Source organism: Myotis davidii, unplaced genomic scaffold (genome assembly GCF_000327345.1).
Source record: "Myotis davidii unplaced genomic scaffold, ASM32734v1 scaffold209, whole genome shotgun sequence".
In the NCBI taxonomy this organism is placed as follows: Eukaryota; Metazoa; Chordata; class Mammalia; order Chiroptera; family Vespertilionidae; genus Myotis; species Myotis davidii.
The window spans coordinates 1,617,489-1,634,643 of NW_006300047.1; the positions used below are offsets into that span (position 1 = coordinate 1,617,489).

Sequence of the window (17,155 nt, forward strand, 5' to 3'; positions counted from 1 at the left end):
CCCAGCAGCGGCAGGCAGGGAACCTTGGCTTCCTCCTTCACTGGAGCAAGCAAGCCTCCTGTTCGCTTCAGCTGCCTGGCTGCCGGCTGCCATCTTGGTTGGCAGTTAATTTGCATATCGCCCTGATTAGCCAATGGGAAGCGTGCTGGAGGTACGGTTAATTACCATGTTTGTCTATTATTAGATAGGATATATATATGTATGTATTATGACTTAATCCCAGAACATTCAGTGAAACAGGCATGAGTATCACTCTTTTTACTGAGGAGGGAACTGAGGCACAGAAAGATTAGGTAACTTGCCCAGAGTCACACAACCTGTGAGGGACCAGGATTCAGAATCAACTGTTTGTGCTCCAGACCCTGAAAAATTAAAATGGTTTACGAAACTGCTAAGAGGAAACTGGTTCATACAATGGAGTGCAGCTTTAAAATGGAAGGGAATTCTGACACACACTACAACATGAATGAATCTTGAAGACATAATGTTAGGTGAAATAAGACACAAAAGGACAAGTACTGTATGGTTCTTGAGGCACCAAGAGTAGTCTGATTCATAAAGCCAGAAAGTAGGATGATGGTTGTCAGGGTTTGCAAGGAGGGCAGAATGGGAAGTTGTTTAATGGGTACAGAGTTTTGTTTTGTAAGATGATGGTTGCACAGCATTATGGATGTACTTAATACCACTGAACTGTACATTTAGAAATGGTTAAGATCATAAGTTTTGTGTTACATATTATTTATCACAATAAAAGACAATGGTGAGGGGGTGTGGAGAAACTGCTAAGAAGGATTCCAGTGTGAGGAAAGGACACGAGCCCTAGCTGGGGTTACATCAGCCCATGCACCAAAGGGTCATGGGTTAAATTCCCAGTCAAGGGCACGTACCTGGGTTGCAGGTTCGATCCCCAGCCCCAGTCAAGGTGCGTGCAGGAGGCAACTGAACAATATGTGTGTGTGTGTCTCTCTCTTCCCCTCCCCTCATCCCTCCCACTCTCTCTAAAAATCAATGGAAAAAATATCCTTGGGTGAGGATTAATAAGAAAAGAAAAGGCATGAACAGATTTTTCATGTAAGAGGAGAGAGTAAATAAACAAGTGGGGAAATTATAATAAATGTAAATTAAAGCAATAAGTTTCATTTATGCATATTAAATTAACATGTTTTTAAGTGACAATCTTGCTTTGATAAAATAAAGTGAAATTAGCATAGTTAGATGTAGCTAACAGAATAAGTAAATTGATGTAACTTTTTGGAAATCATTTTAGCAACACTGTAAGAAATCAAAAATATAGTTGTGCATTGTTGACCTAGTTAATTTCACTTTGGGGAATTAAGGAAATAGAACTTCCATAGATGTATGAGCTAGGCATGGTAACATTACTTACTAGTATACAGCAGTAGATAAATGGTTGGGCATTTGATGGAATTCTGATCCACTCAGAACAATGCTTTGTATACAATTAATTGAAAAGAATAGAGGATAAAATATATGATTACTGCTCTTAACAATATGTAGGCATCTATATCAAACATAAATGAGAGTCCCGGAAAGAAGGTCCTGATTAGTCCGATGGAATTCTGAGTGGATGTTTACAAATGATTTTCTTTTAATTTTACAGTTTGGTCTTTCTTTGAAGCCAAAATCAGGAGGAAAAAAGCATTTGATTATAGAATAAAGTATTCATCACTATTTGTTTAAAAAATGGAACTCAAATGTTTTAGGTAGTCAGGAATGCTGTTTTAATAGTAAAGCTGTTTAAACATTATAATTTGGTTATGTCATTTTTTAAAGTGAATTTTATCCTTTTGGACAAATGGCACTAATCCCATCCCACCAATACTTTTTGAAAATTTCTGTCAAGTTAATGCGTCAAAACATTTCCATCTTTTGTATGCACTATTTGCAAGAATAGGGTTGAGTGATCGGTTCCCTCTAGAACAGTGGTTCTCAACCTTCCTAATACTGCTACCCTTTAATACAGTTCCTCATGTTGTGGTGCCCCCAACCATAAAATTATTTTCATTGCTACTTCATAACTGTAATTTTGCTACTGTTACGAATCGTAATGTAAATATCTGATATGCTATATGTGTTTTCCGATGGTCGTGACCCACAGGTTGAGAACCACTGCTCTAGAATGTTCTTTTTGTGCTGAGCCCTAGTATATCCCACTTACAGCTAGCTGCAGGAGGGGCTGCCACCTAGTTCAATAGTAATTAAACACAGGTAGGTGGGGTAATTTAGCACAGATGTAATTTTCTGTACTAGAAAATTAATTTTAAATCTGCTAAGAAAATACACCTTTTGGTTCCTCTGTCCAGATTTACAAAATATAAAATATAGCATTTCTTTTCCAATTTCCTTTTTTTTTTTTTTTGTGCCCTCTCTGAGGCTTTTTTCTAGTTTTCTTGCATCTTCAGAGAGGCTTGATGTATTTTGCACAGTGATTTCCTTTGTTTTTCCAGAGCTAATTTAGGAATTAAAGTATTTGCCCAGATCTTGTCAGGTAGGTGGGACTACTCCAGGGTTGTCAGTGAGACATTTTTTGGGAAGTTCATTTTTACTTTCACAACTTTACATTTCCACTCAGTAAGTAAAGTGGGAAGATTCATGTTCTGGAAGTATCAGTGCATCTGACATGAACTGTGCCCAACTTAAAACCTAATGGCACACTCACTGAGAAGGGGCTGGTCGAAGAAAATGCTCTAGGATCTTCAGTTATTTGACAAGGTTCTTTCATGTCAGAGTTTTTTCCCAGGCCTTTTACCTTTTCTTTTCTTTCCCTTTTCTAGGATTGATGTATCTCAGAATGATCTTCCTTGGGAATTGATGGTTGACCGACTTCCTACTGTCTTATTTTTTCCCTGTAACAGGTAATGCAGAATTTTTTCAGTATTTGGGCAGATGGGATTCTTTTGCTGAAAATAAATTGGGTTTAAGACACTTAATGGAAGTGATATGTAAATCATTAGTTATTACTAAATTACTTTGAATGAAATGTATTGTGCAAAAAATGTGCTATTAGGGAAAAAGGTAAAACAGCTTTGGGGTCACATTATGGTGGTGGTGATGGTGTGTGTGTGTTTTTTTTTAAAGAAGATTGCCCCTCCCTGAGTGTGTGTTTTACACCAGCAAAAATGTCACCATCAAAACTCATTTGCTTTCTTGGCCTTATGAGCATACAATGGATGCCAAGATTGACAGCAGAGAGCCCCACATTCCTCTGGGGCAAAACAACAGGCACCTATTGAGCCTTACAAGGTGTTTTGGGCCCGCCTGCGTATCATTTCTTCTTATTGAGTCCTGGCCATGACTACCTTGTTCCTCCAATGCAAAGAGGAAATAGCGCTCAAGGAGCCTTTTCTCCAAGTGTGCAGACTTCTGTGAACATCTACCACAGGGCTGTCACCTGGATCTGATCATATTTGTCTGAGTGCTACTCCAAGTTCAGTGATTACTGCTGCTATTCTGAAAGCCCGGCAAGTAGGGGTGAAGGTTAGCAAAAGGGATACAACTTAGCATATGTGGATGTGGATGTTTTGGTAGGAAGGGAAATTAACTTTTGGCCTTTCAAAGCCAATAAACCAGATGTTCTCTCCCTTTTTACAGATTTCCCTTTTGTTATTGAAAGGATGGGTCCTTGGGGACCAAGTCACATGGCTTTACTGGGGAAAAGCATTTGCTGAGTTATTTCAGTGAGGTCCCTAACTCATATATGACATTTACTGTTTTAATTTCCTGCGCTCACTTTTACCATTTATTGTAGCCACTGCCTTGCTTTTTGTGTTTTTTCCAGGAGAATGCTTCCTTCATACACACTGAATCATTTCCTTGTTTTTTCCTCTTTATCTCAAAGAATTTTTTTCTGAAATACTTCCTGTGGTAGTAGAGTCTTGTCAAATCACACACTAAAAACAGAGCATGACTCACCCTATTGTACTACTGACGTGTTGTGATGACCGTTTTCTTTCTAAGGAGCTTTAAAGAGCCACACAGTCACAGAATCATGGACAATAATACTAGCAATTCCATCTATGGGTCAGAGGCTGGGCATGAAATTTAATGAAACATAATTTTAGAATTCCAAACACAGTTTACAAAAGTATTAAAGCCATAACATCCAGCCCTGGCCTTTGCATAAAGAAGTTCTCAGCAACTAGAATCCATGAATATGTAGTAGGAGACAGGGAAAGCACCCAGAGACTTGGTGGCAGGGAGCTGTGTATTTGGGGGCCTGAGTCTTGGCTTGAGTAGCTTTCATTCTAAAGTTGTCTGATGTAGTCAGCATGGAGGTGAGATTGTTTTCCACACCCTCGTTGGGGTCACTGCACCCCCTTAGTATATTCCTTGAATTGAAAAATCAAGAAGGTAAATATTGAACATGAAAAGACTGTCCAGTTCTATTTTAATGGTAAGAGCTTCCTTGATAAACTAAAGCATTACTGCTTTGGAATGGAATTGTACTTATTTCCTCAAAATAAATTATAATCAGAAGTAAGTGCCTCATTACCTCGTCCAAAGTTAGTGTTCAGTTTACTCAGGAAGTAAATGGGCAAAGGATATGAGCTGACAGCTCACAAAAGAGGAAATAAAAAAGACTGTTTGATAACATGTAACAAGACCTTTTTCACAGTATACATACTTATGTTATTTTTAGTGAAAAGAATATAAAATGTGTTTTGGTAAAATACAAAGTTGCACTGGTTAAAATGTGTACATAAGGGAAGAAAACATGTCAAGATGTTGACAGTGATTGTTTTGGAGGAGTCAGGGTTATAGGTGATCTGGTGGTGTCTCTTGTGTGCTTTTTGCATCCTTTGCAAATTGTCTACAGTGAGCACATCTTATTTTATAATCATTAAAGGAAAACTATATGAAAGAGTTTGTCCTCTGACACAGTATGCCACCCGGGCCCCTCCTGCTCCTGGCTGGGCCAGCCTTCCTATTCAGGGGCATCTTAGAACTACCTTCCTTCCACCACTCTGTGTGACATTTCATAATATAGGTCAGTAATGGTGAACCTTTTGAGCGCGGCATGTCAGCATTTTGAAAAACCCTAACTTAACTCTGGTGCTGTGTCACATATAGAAATTTTTTGATATTTGCAACCATAGTAAAACAAAGACTTGTATTTTTGATATTTATTTTATATATTTAAATGCCATTTAACAAAGAAAAATCAACCAAAAAAATGAGTTCGCGTGTCACCGGTTTGCCATCACTGATAAAGGTGCTGTGGCCCAGCCCTGGGCTAGGATATCAGAAGTGTGGCAGGGTTCACCCTAATGTATCCCCTGGGGAAGGACCTCACTTCTTCAGAGGAGCAGGCCCACCCTCCCTCAGTATGATAGCCCCTTCTTTGGAGTAGAGCCTTAGACCCCATTTGTTATTTTTTTTAATCTGGCCTTTTACGTGCCAGAAGTGCATAATAAACATGCTCCTAGTGAACTTAGAGGAGAGTCAGGTAAATAGTGAGACCTTTACCACCACACTTTCAAAGTGATTATTTTTGGGGGAGCAGTTTGTTGACACTCTGTCCTTGCTACTTATAAAAAGGCTGGAAGCATTTTAGCATATCCGTCAGGTAGATTCATGAAGATTGCACCAGGAACTGTAAAATGACATGCTTAGAAATGTCATTTTCTGTCCTGTAACTGTCTCCGGGTACATAAACTGGTCTCTCAGCAGCTCTCTGCCCAGGTTTGTGCTGCAGATCAGCCTCTGCTTGTTGTTCCTCACCTGCAGAGGCCAGGTGAGAATGGCTGGGAAGCCCCACTTAAAGACAGCTTGCATGTTTAGAAAACTATGCTTTAAGGAGGGTGTGGTTATATACTTATCCCCAAAATGTTTGAAATTAATCCATTTACCTGAAACTTTCCATTAAGATTGTATAAAAATAGGGCATATCTGATTATAATTTCCCTGTGATTTTTATTTCCTAGGGCAAGTACTTACCCATTAAGAGAACACCTTTTATCTTTTTTAGGTATTTGGCCACTGGCTCTGTGTTTGGAGAGGGTGTGCAAGTTTTTAATGAATGGTTTCAGGTTTTTCTAAGGAACAATTTTTTTAAGCTGACACTCATTGAGCATTTGGGTAACTAGTGTAATCCTTACAGCAATGCTGTGAGGGAGATGGTATTCTTGTTAACCTTTTACAAATGAGGCAATGGAGGGACACAGAAGCCACTTGTCTGGGAGTTCCTGACAGTGAGCATTAGCCCTGTGAGTTGGCCCCAGACAGGCAGCTTCTGGAGGCCCTGCTCTTAACCTCCATTTCTTTAATACTCAAAGGTGACGATAACCATTGTTTGTCTAGCTCATACATAAAACTAGTGGTTTTGATGTATTGCAGCCAGGTTCTGTATACACAGGAAATATATCTGTGGTAGATACTTGCTCATCAGACAATTAAATGACAAGTTCTAAAGAGGAATTTTCTACAAATGGACTTGCAGTTAAACTTTGGGCAAACCCCCTTCATATGTCACCCTCCCTCCTTATCCTGTCCTCTCAGGACCAGGCAGCTTCAGTTCCTCTATTTGTCAAGGGTCAGGGCTCCAGTAACATCTTCCCCATCATGGCTATCAAAATGTCTCCAGATGTTGTCAAATGTCCTTTGGGGGGTACAGTCACCTCCAGTTAAGAACTCCTGCCTTGGATAATATGGAATAAATGCTTGCTGAAGAAACTGAGCTGAGTGTGTCAGGTTTTTCCAATATTACCAAGCACTGTTGATGGCCACAGGAGTGATGGGGGACAGCTCTGCCCCAGGACATGCCCCTGGGCCTCTTGGAACATACGGAGGCCACTCTGCCCCTCGGTTCCCAGGGCCCTGATCACTGGCTTTAGGCTTAGGTTTGGGAGCTCTTGTCATCTTTGGAAGGCTGTGAATACAAACAGCTCTTTCTCCTCAGGAATAGACATGTTTGAGATAAGCCACCTTAATTACAGAATGAGTATGCGGCACATCCTCAGCTTTGTATAAAATTTTTTGCCCAGACAACAGTTTCCTTGCTGATTTCAGTTAAGTCCAATCCTCGGAATGTCTTTTGTAGGAAATAAATGGCCTGATCTTCAGTAGCAGTCTGGTTTTGGACTAAACATGTTGGTGTGACTCTCATCTTTGACTCTTCCCTTTCCCTTCAGAAAGGACCTAAGTGTGAAATACCCTGAAGATCTTCCCATCACCCTTCCAAACCTGCTGAGGTTCATTTTGCATCACTCAGACCCTGCTTCTGTCCCCCAGAACTTGGCTAACCCTTCTACCAAAGAGTGTCTTCAGAGCGAGGCAGTCTTACAGCAGGGGCACATCTCCCATTTGGAGAGAGAGATCCAGAAGCTGAGGGCTGAAATCAGCACCCTTCAGCGAGCGCAAATGCAGGTGGAGGCTCAGCTTGCCAGCGCGCGCAGGGATGAGCACCAGCTGCTGCAGCAACAGCAGACCTTGAAGAAGCAGCACAGCTTGCTCCAGATGCACAGTGAGCAGCTGCAGGCCCTGTATGAGCAGAAAACCAGGGAGCTGGAGGAGGTGGCCCGAAAGCTCCAGGAGCTGGCCGACGCCTCAGAAAATCTGCTCACGGAGAACACATGGCTCAAGATCCTGGTGGCGACCATGGAGCGGAAACTGGAGAGCAAGGACAGAGCTGAAAATCTCTCTCCCCCGGAGGAGGGGCACACTGACTACCCTGAGCCCTCAGGGTCCCCCCGGTTACCTGGCAGCACCCCTCCAGCTGCCAATACCAGCTCCTCGCTGGCGGCTGAAAGGAGCAATGAAAATAGGACAGACTAACTTTTTAAACGACATGAAGAAATCAGAGGTGAAATCTGTACATTGGGAATATATTTATGCAAATTTTATTGAAATTTATTGTAAATAAAGATTTTCTCAGTGGTCTAGAAAATCAATGTGAATGTCATTCAGCTTTTATTGAACAGGGATGGCATCCCTTCCACGTATTGCACAAACTTGGTAACTGAGACAAAAACAGTAGCACAGTCCATTTGAAGATTTGTCTGAAAAATTAGTCCATATTTTAGTGGCTGCGTCAGAGTTCTCTCCCCATTCTCCTATTGTTGCTTCTGTGATGACATACAGCATGAGATGTTAATTTCTTGACTAACTAGTCAGAAAACTTGAACACAACAGTGGTCAATTCAGAATGAACTTAATGAGAGTCATAACTTACTAAGCCAGTTGAGTGTGTGGCTCTCGTCTCTGTACTAAAAAAAGTAGCTATTGACAAATAAGAACAGTGAGAGCTATTGTGTGGTTGTTCACCAGTTCTACAGGCACTTTCACTTTCCTCCCAGAGACCCCCACGAGTGCCCCACCATGCTGATGGGATGGGCCTGATTCAAGCTGCAAAGATGTCATCCCTAGCAACCAAAGAGTGGAATAAAGAACTTCCAGACGTGAAACTAAGGAGAAAGCGACATTTCAACATTTCAAAACTCAAACTTCACTGGCATGGTAAAAACCTCAGGGCAAGTCTGACAGTCAAGTGATGGTCATTTTCAGAGACTGAAAATGCAAGTCCCAGGTGCCTCCTGGGTTACTAGGGTGAAAGACAGCCTAGGTGTAAGCTGCTGGCTGCAGAAAGTTAGAGGTAGAAAGCTTGGAGGTTCTGGAATGCGAGGGGAATGGATCAAATGCCCCTACACCTTCCATTTTTCTTGAGCATCCTTCATTAGAAAGCAAATCTCCCTGATTTCTAAGTCGGCACCTTTGGAACTTGTCTCCACTCCCAGCCCAAAGGGCTTTTGCTGATCTCCAGCTTAACTCTCATGCTTGGCCATCCTCGGTTAAGGGCCAGGGACATTTCTTCTTGCCTTTAGCTCAAATTGCCTAACTGCCCTTACCCCTCCCTCTAAGCTATTAATGTTTGGTCCCTAATTTAGACATATGCTGCTAAAATAAATGCTCCCTAAGCTCCCTCCTTGGGGTTCTAGAAAGTAGATTAGTTCAACATGCTTTCTAGAGGAGACTTGAATGAAGCCGTAAGTAAGCTGCCTTCAGCCCGACCAGGAAGCCAGGGCTCTGATGGTGGTGGGAGCTGACGAACGAGGCTGAGGGCCTCCTGGGAGCTCCATGCCCATGCTACTGGCAGGCTACTCAAGTGCTAAAGGCCGGTGCACCAAGGTTAAAACAGGGCTGGCCTCCAGTTATTACCCAGGATGCGGATACAAGTCCTAGTTAATCGTGACCATTAATGTGTTTACAGCGGTGGAATTAAAAATCCAAGTGATTTCATACAAGGGACACCCTGGAGATGCAAGCTGTGGAGGCACTGGCCCGATCCAAGAGCCACTAACTCATCTTTTTGAAAACTAAGTGCAGAACCTGAAACTCACTCTCCCCTGCCCCTGGTCCCCCCAGGTGCTCACTAAGCACAGGCAGTCAGGGCACATCTGGGGGCTCCTGTGTACATATGCACATAAGAAATGTCCTTCCACTGCACTTGGTGCTCTCTTAGTGGAGTCAGGGGACTCTCCTAGGTCAGAGGTGGGGAACCCTTTTTCTGCCAAGGGCCATTTGGATATTGACATCATCATTCACGGGCCATACACAATTATCAACTTAAAAATTAGCCTGCTACATTTGGTCAAACATTTAATTAACTCACACCTAATGCCTTGGCAGGGCCAGACCAAATGATTTCATGGGCCTTATATGGCCTGTGGGCTGGACGTTCCCTACCCCTGTTCTAGGTAATCTGCTGAGGAAAGTAAAATCCAGTATCCAGCAGGTGAGTGGTTATTTAAGAAAGGAAACTAATTTGTGAAAAAGGAAGGAGTGAAGAAACCCCAGTCCCCTCCTCTCCCCTCCAGTGCAGAAAATATTAAATACAACAACAAATAAAAACCTCAATTTTCTTTCCTGGGCCAATTGGGTTCCAGATAAAAGCCACTGCCTGCTCGCTAAGCCTGTGCTAAGTAATGCCCGGTGGGGGTGGGGAGGGGACAGAGTGCTCGCATGCTCAAGACCAGGGGGGCAAGAAACTGCTCTGCCACTGGGATGCCTGGCAGCCCTCAGGACGTGTGCCTGACTCGTCCTTCACTGGCTCCCAAGCAGCTGCAGTAGCTTCCTTGCAATGTCAACAGCAACTGGTATTTAACGACCGAACCTACATAAAGACAGTGGTGTGGTTCTCCCATCTATTGCTAACCAAGCAGAAATCACCACAGCACCCCAACCGGTCAGCTCTGAAACTTAAAACACGTCACATCCTCTACGAACACACACATGTATTAGAGTCCCCTGCCAAGTGCAACTTGGGCCTTACATGTCCAAGACCCTCCCCCACAGCCTCGACTCAGCTTATTAGTACGGTAAATCCCATGTACACTATGCAGTATTTTTTAAAATCAGCAAAAAAGGTTTAAGCACGTGCTTCTGGGTCCTATTTACAATTCACAGGTTTGTGAGTTCACGCGTTACAGTAGTAGCGCCATCAAAACAGGCTCAGCTAAACATTCAAGTAACAAAAGCAAGGTCAGGTCTGCCCACTGCCTGCAATGGGCAGCTCCACCAGGAGGCAGAGGGAATGCCCAGGGCCACCAAGTCCTGGCTTAGGACAGCTGGGACCCCAGGAGTCAGTGCATGCGATAATGAAGCCCGGCGAGGGCATGCCAGCGTCAACCCCTCCTCTCAAACGGCAGCACGTCTGTGGTTTTCCCCTCCCACGCCTCTTGGCTGGCTGCAAACAGGCCCAGGAGCCTTCGCATCCCAGCTCAGCCGTGCACTTCTGGGCCATTGGGGGTCAGCTTGGCCTTCCTCTCCACACATGGTCCCTTGGCTGAGTACTGCACCAGCAGGAAGGGCTCCTTGGTGTCGCCATCCCCCACGATGCTCTCCTCGTCCTCTGACTGGCTGATGCGCTGCAGCCGCAGGTAGCACCAGCAGCCCAGGATCAAGGCCCCCAGGGCAGCGATGGCGATGAGGATGACGATGACTGTGACCACACCTGTGGTGGGGCTGTGGTCCATAATAGACATGGTCAGCGCTGGGGGAGGCTTCCTCTGCAGGAAGGTCTTGGGGGTAACCGGCTCAGTGAGGCTGGAACTCAGGCTGTACACGAGAGCCCTGAAAGAGAAAGTGTCATGAGGCTCCACTGGGGATTCTGCAAGGTACACACCTGGACAGCTGGCGAGCTCATGTTGGCTCTTCCACAGGGTCTATTTTTAATCAGTTCTGAAGCCTGACCATCCTGTCCTCATCCTAGTGAAAACATGCTGGTTGGCTTTTGTTGTTTCTTTGACTGTGGTGTTACCAGCCTTCTCACTCACCCTGGCCCACTTCCATTCACTACCTTTGGAGCTTCTGCTACCAGATAGGCAGCCACCCTGGCCCAGCCAGAGCCTAAGATGTGGGGGAGAAGGGTATCTACAACCTGCAACCCCACAATAGCGTAGGCTCAAAAGAGGGTCTGTTTAAGGTGAATATTCTGGAAGCCCAGCACCACTGGGTGTTAACAGCAATTCAGGGACGAAAGCCAGTGCGTCGTGATGGCCAAAGATGAGTGATTTGACAGCGGGGAAGTGGCATCGGTCCCTCATGCACAGGTGGTAGCTCAACTAAGTCTTCAGGAAAACCTGTGAGAGGGGGCAGGAGATGACAGCCTTTGCCCATACTGGAACAGCAGCCGCCTGGGAAGAGCCCTGATCCACCACACCAGCTGAGAGGGAAGCCAGGCAGCAAAGTCCTGGAAGATGGAGGCACTCAAGACAGACAGACGGCCCTGTCCTCCTCAACCTCAGCTTCTGGTGTAGGAGCCAGACTACAGACAGGTCAATATACCAACCACCTGTCACTACAAATGCAGGAATGCCATGCCAGCACAATAGGGGACCAGGTCCCACGATGCTAGACTCGGTGGGGCAGGACATACTTAGGGAGGCAATGCTGATGCTAAGATGTGCAGGAAAAGCCAGCTGTTGGGAACAGCATCTGCTAAGGCTCTGAAGGCAAGAGAAGGGCCTGCAGACAAGTGCAAGGAGCTGAGGGTGCTGGGTGCTGAAGATGGAGCATCAGCTGATTTGGGTGAAGATGGGAGGGGGTGTACATGTACTGGACCACCATTTCCTGGCCTCCTAACCTCAGACAACTCCATTTCACAGAGGCCCTGTTAACGGGGCTGGTGAGAGGCAAAGGAGAACGCAGCTGCGGAAAGTGCAGAAGACTCGCTATAGGTGAGGCCACTAGCAGCCTGTTAAGGTTCAAGTGCTGAAGCTAGCAGGCTCCCCTGGGTCCCAAGTCCCTGCACTTTTTTTCTCGCGTCTCACCATAAGCAGAGCAAATAACAGTAACTAACACCCAGGTGGTGTGGTTACGAGGATGTGGAAAAGCACCAAGTTGTCAGTAAGGGTGACTTGTTTGAATTCGGTTTTTTGAGAAGACTGACACCAACGCAGGTAGACAGCGTTGGAAGGGGAAGGTTTTCCCTCCCAACAAGATAGAATTTGCCATCCTTGAGCAATAACAGCCTTAATTAGAAATGATTTTTATCCTGAAGGTCAACACTCTGGCGTCTGTTTGGGGACCAGGCCCTGGAAAACTGCAGACCCGAGTTCCACCTGCCACCATGCCCACATTTGCAGAAGGATCCTGGGCAGCCGGGGGCGATATCCCTGGAGTCTGCCTCCTTCTTACCACCTCCAGGGTTAGGCCACTGCCATCACTCTCAACGGGCTCCCAGCTCCCTGGTCTACCATGTGGGCCCACTGCAGCCAGTGCCCTTGTGACCCAGAGGAAAAGCCCACAAGTCCTCACAGTGACCTACAGAACCTTTCATGATGCATCTGCAAGCCCTGCTGCCCAGGCCAGTCCCTCTGCCCAAACACTCTGCTCCCCTTAGCCTTGTTTAAGGGTTCTTTATGGGGCAACTGTGTCCCCCAGGGGACATTTGGCGCTATCTGGAGACATTTCTGGTTGTCACAACTGGTGTGTGTGTGGGTGCTACTGCTACTGAGTGGGTAGAGCGCAGGGATGCTGCTCAAGACCCCACAGAGCATAGGACAGCTCCCCAACCCCAACAAAGCCCAACAGTGTGCAGGTGGACACACCCTGACCTAGCTAACTCCAGCTCAGGCAGGGAAGCTCCTGATCCTACAGTCCAGGAGGTTCTCTTGGTTTTGAGTCCTCCCTCCAGGGCACTAGCCTCAGCTTGCAACCCTGCTTTTGTAGCATAGCCATCTGATTAGCACCCACCTACCCATCAGACTGTGTGCTCCATGAGTGGCCCTGCACACCTCTGTATCCCAAGTGTACGGGTCACCCTGGACTCTCCCCTGCCACCATCAGGGCTGCTGTATTCTCCCACAACCCTGCTTGCCCTGTCCTCTCAGCCCTCCAGATGGGACAGGTGACTACCCCCCACCCTGACCTCCATTTTCTCTTCCTGCTGGGGAGACCACCTGCCTGCCTTGTCCCTGTCCACCTCCCTCTCCCCACTGGACCTCTCCTGCCCAGTGTTTGCTTGGGTGCCTGCACTCCCACAGCGCTCATGGACAGGAAGTCAGTTATCAATTCAGAAGGGGAAGTCTGTGTGTGTGTGGGGGGGGGAGTGGGGGTGGTTTGGGAAATCAAACAATGGCAGCAGGACCTCGGGATGGGGGGAACCCAAGGGCCAATCCCACTGAAGCTAGAGGTCCCAAACTAATGAGGAAACCAAAGCAGAGGCAGCCCCCTGCTCAAAGGGACTTTCTGGAGGTGTGGTAACCTCAAAAGACACTACCAAGTGCCTGCTGCCCCTGACCAGGCCAGGAGTGGGCACAGCCAGGTCTGGGCCCCTCACCCCTATGAGCACAGAGCCAGGTGACCCGGCCATAGTCATGCCTGGCCTGTGTCTCTGGCCCTCCCCTGAGTGTATTTGTTCCTTCATTTACTCAGCAAGTATTTCCTGAGAACTCACCTTTTAAAAAATCTGATCATCCCCTGCTCAGAACCTCCCCAGTATCAGCCAAGAATCTAAATTCCTTGCCTCCCGAAGCTTCTGCACACACTCTACCCTCCCACCTCAAGGCCTCTGCATTTTCTGTTCCTTCTGCCTGGAATGTTCTTCCCTGATTGTCCCATGTCTGGCTCCTTCCTGTTTGGGGGGACTTTCTTGGAAGGTACCTCCTGGGGGATGCCCTCCCAGACCACCCTGGCTCGATACCCCTCTACCCCACACTTGCCACTTCCTTGCACCACTTCATTTTATTTCCCAGCACTCTCTGCTACCTGACATCCTCTTGGGTCAGGGAACACGTTTCCCTAGCTACTGTCTCCTTCCTGCAGTGGACTGAGCCAGAAAGAGGAGAGCACTGACCATCTTGTCCACTGCGGGATCCCTAACCCCACAACAGATGCTCAATAAATGTCTGCTGAGTGCTCCAAGCCCAGGGATATAGTGATGAGTCACAGGAGACCCTGTTGTCATGGGGATCCCGGTTGGCAGTTACCCATCCCTGAGCCAACTCCCTCACTCCAAAGCCACTCCCAGGACCCTGGTCATGGGTCCCCCTGTCTGTCTGAACAGACTCAGGAAGCCAGCAGCCTGCAGGGGAGGACAGGCTGTAGCCTGAGTGTGGGGGTGGGAGCAACGTGTGCAGGTGGAGGCCGGGCAGGCCTGAGCCCATGGAAGGGCAGCTATCATTGCGAGTACTGAGCAGTGGGGAGGGGAGGAGGCCTCCAAGAGGCAGAGCCCAGAGGAGACATGAAGCATCAGGGAGGCTGGCTGGCTTGCTTGAGTGTGACCCCCACCCTACTTGTGTTGTCTCTACTGGGGCTTTCCCTGTCCCCCACCTCTGTGCCCCTCTGAGCCAAGGTGTCTTCTGCAAGTTAGCTGTCCCCTCACTCTAATCCAGGAAAGCCCCCAGGTGAGATAGGGAGGGCCATGGCTTGGGCTGAGTAGACACCCAGGATGGCACCTTGGAAACCTGAACCCATCAGGACAGTCACCAAGCGCTAAAGCCCAGCCTCGCCAATCTGCAGAGGCCACTCCTCTGCGCTCCCCACCCCATACCCCCTCTGCCCAACAATGGGCTCAAAAGGATAGTCCTCTCCACAGCCAACACCTCTCACTGTCCTGCTGCCCCTAAGAGGCCCATTATTAGGTGGGGTTTCTTTCAGTTATCCCTGACACTTCATGGAACCCCCAAACTGAGCCTTAACCCCACTCCATGGGTCACTGCTCACACTCAAGGCCCATGTGGGGCCACAGCCAGCAAGAAGCAGATTTGAGACCCCTTGTTCACCCACCCCACTTCTTCCTTGACTTGCTATTTTGAACTGTTTTGATCCAGCTAAGCAAGCTGCTCCTAATAACCTGTTTCTCAGTGTGCAAAATGGGAATGAGGCCCTGACCTCACCCTTCAAGTTGTGTGGAGGATGAGAAGTGATAAGAAATGTGAAAACGGAAGGGCCACAGAGAGCACAGTGAGCCCTTAGGATCCCTTTTCTCCAAAGACTTGTCTCCCAGGAGGGTACAGAGTCTGGCCCAAGCCCAATGCCACAAACAGTCCCTTCCTCAGGGACACTCTGCTGCTGCCTTCTCACTTAACTGAGCATGTCACGAGTGTCACCCAGCCCAGCTGGACACTACCTCACCACCCCCGCCTTCTGGGGCTGCCCTGCTTAGAGGGGGCCAACCACCCTAACCCAGGGGCTTCCAGCACTGCCCCTAGGGGTTAAGCCACACCCTTCCCCTAACAAAGCCATCTGCTAGGTATGCCAACAAACCCAGCTCCGCCTCTTCATGGGCCCCCAGTTCACAAATCAGAAACATTTCCTGCCTGGTTTCTGATTAGGAACATAGAATAGTAGAGAGGTTGAGACACTGCTGGGCATAGTGCGGGTGCAGGTGGAACATCTGCTCTGTGCCAGGCCCCAGCTGTCCTTGGGACCCAAGGACACTTCACACAAGGGCCCTGTCCTCTAAATGCCAGGACCAAGAACAGTGGGGATCCTCATGGGAGACTAACAATTACAGGGCTGTGCCCAGCTCTAGCCAGTGTCATCTCATCCTCTACCCCCACCCTCCTGAAGAGGAAACTCGCACCAGAACCCCCTTAGTTCCCCTGAGCAGAAGAGGAAGCTGGCCTGGGGCAGAGCCTGGGGACTGTACCAAGGTCAGACTGGGTCTCCTGCAGACCCAGATCTGAAGCTCATGCCCCCACCCTGTGAATCAGCCACTGGTAATTCTCACAGGCTGCCCCAGGGTCAGCCTACTTGGCTAAACAAGTTTGGTAATAACAGATGCCCGACAAAAGTTGGCGATGATTACTATGTGCCAGACACCGGGCTAAACACTTGACAGAATCATCTCCTTTCAGCCTCAAAACAGCCCAGAGAAGAGTTATTACTATGCCCACTTCGCAGATAAAGAATCTGTGGCTCAGAGAAGTCAATTGCCCAAGGTCACACAGCTCGAAATTTGCTGCACAGGGATTCACATCCAGCCATCCTGAATCCAAAATCCCAGATTTCAACCTTGACTCTAAAGTGATATTCTATTTTATTTTATTTTGATACTCTTGACCCACACCTCCCCAATCCCGTGCTTGAAGGGCCAGGGGACAGGTAAACCCCAGTCAGCCTCCCTCCTCCCCATCCCCAACCCAGCAGGAGCAGGCTGGGTGACTGGGGCTGAGGCCTCGATGCGGGGTACACAGGGATGACAAGCGCCCCAAGCAGCTCCCGCGTGCTAAGCGCGGGCGACGTGCAGGCGCGGTGCCAGGCGCGCTCCAGGCATCCTCTCATTTAACCCTCCCAGCCAAAGCCGTCGTCTCTCCCGTTCTAACTAAGGAGCTATGCGAGGCTGGAGGAAGGGGCTTGGCCCAGGGGGCGACAGCTGGAGCGGGTAGGACAACTGGAGAGAGAACTCCCTCGGCCACACTGGGGGTGGGGGGGCAGGGGGATCTGGGACCACGAGACCCAGTCATGCCCACGCCGCGCAGTCACCACCGACGGAACCCGGCACCAAACACTGGGGACCGTCGTCAGTTTCTCCACCTGCCAAATGGGTGCCAGACCTCGCCAGGACCCCATCCCTGCCACCCGGAACCCTCCTGACCACCCTGGGGGCTGCCAGGATCCGCGCCTCCTCCGTTATTTAAAAAAACCCCGAAGTATCGGGAGAAGCCGGGCGGCCGGCCAGGGCTCTAAACTG

At 47.8% G+C, this 17,155-nt stretch overlaps 2 protein-coding genes and 1 long non-coding RNA gene across 3 annotated transcripts in view; 2 read left to right on the plus strand and 1 right to left on the minus strand.

Moving 5' to 3' along the window:
- TXNDC11 (thioredoxin domain containing 11) overlaps positions 1 to 7,910 on the plus strand; it is a 63,798-nt gene extending 55,888 nt beyond the window's left edge. Inside the window, 2 exon segments of the mRNA XM_015572130.1 lie at positions 2,796 to 2,876; positions 7,152 to 7,910. Of these exon segments, the coding sequence (XP_015427616.1) occupies positions 2,796 to 2,876; positions 7,152 to 7,794 (724 nt within the window). The 3' untranslated portion in view covers positions 7,795 to 7,910.
- A 2,325-nt stretch (positions 7,911 to 10,235) lies between these two features.
- SNN (stannin) lies at positions 10,236 to 11,162 on the minus strand. The gene has a single exon (XM_006776283.2). The coding sequence runs from the start codon at positions 10,998 to 11,000 to the stop codon at positions 10,737 to 10,739; it is 264 nt and encodes an 87-aa protein (XP_006776346.1). The 5' UTR covers positions 11,001 to 11,162; the 3' UTR covers positions 10,236 to 10,736.
- Positions 11,163 to 16,634: 5,472 nt separating this feature from the next.
- Positions 16,635 to 17,155, plus strand: part of LOC107185063 — a 12,087-nt gene continuing 11,566 nt past the window's right edge. Inside the window, exon 1 of the long non-coding RNA XR_001515978.1 lies at positions 16,635 to 16,846. This is a non-coding gene — a long non-coding RNA (uncharacterized LOC107185063). The remainder of the gene's footprint in view (positions 16,847 to 17,155) is intronic.

What these genes read in the sequence shown, in the direction of transcription:
- SNN (XM_006776283.2), bottom strand. Translation starts at nt 11,000, where the DNA reads ATGTCTATTATGGACCACAGCCCCACCACAGGTGTGGTCACAGTCATC.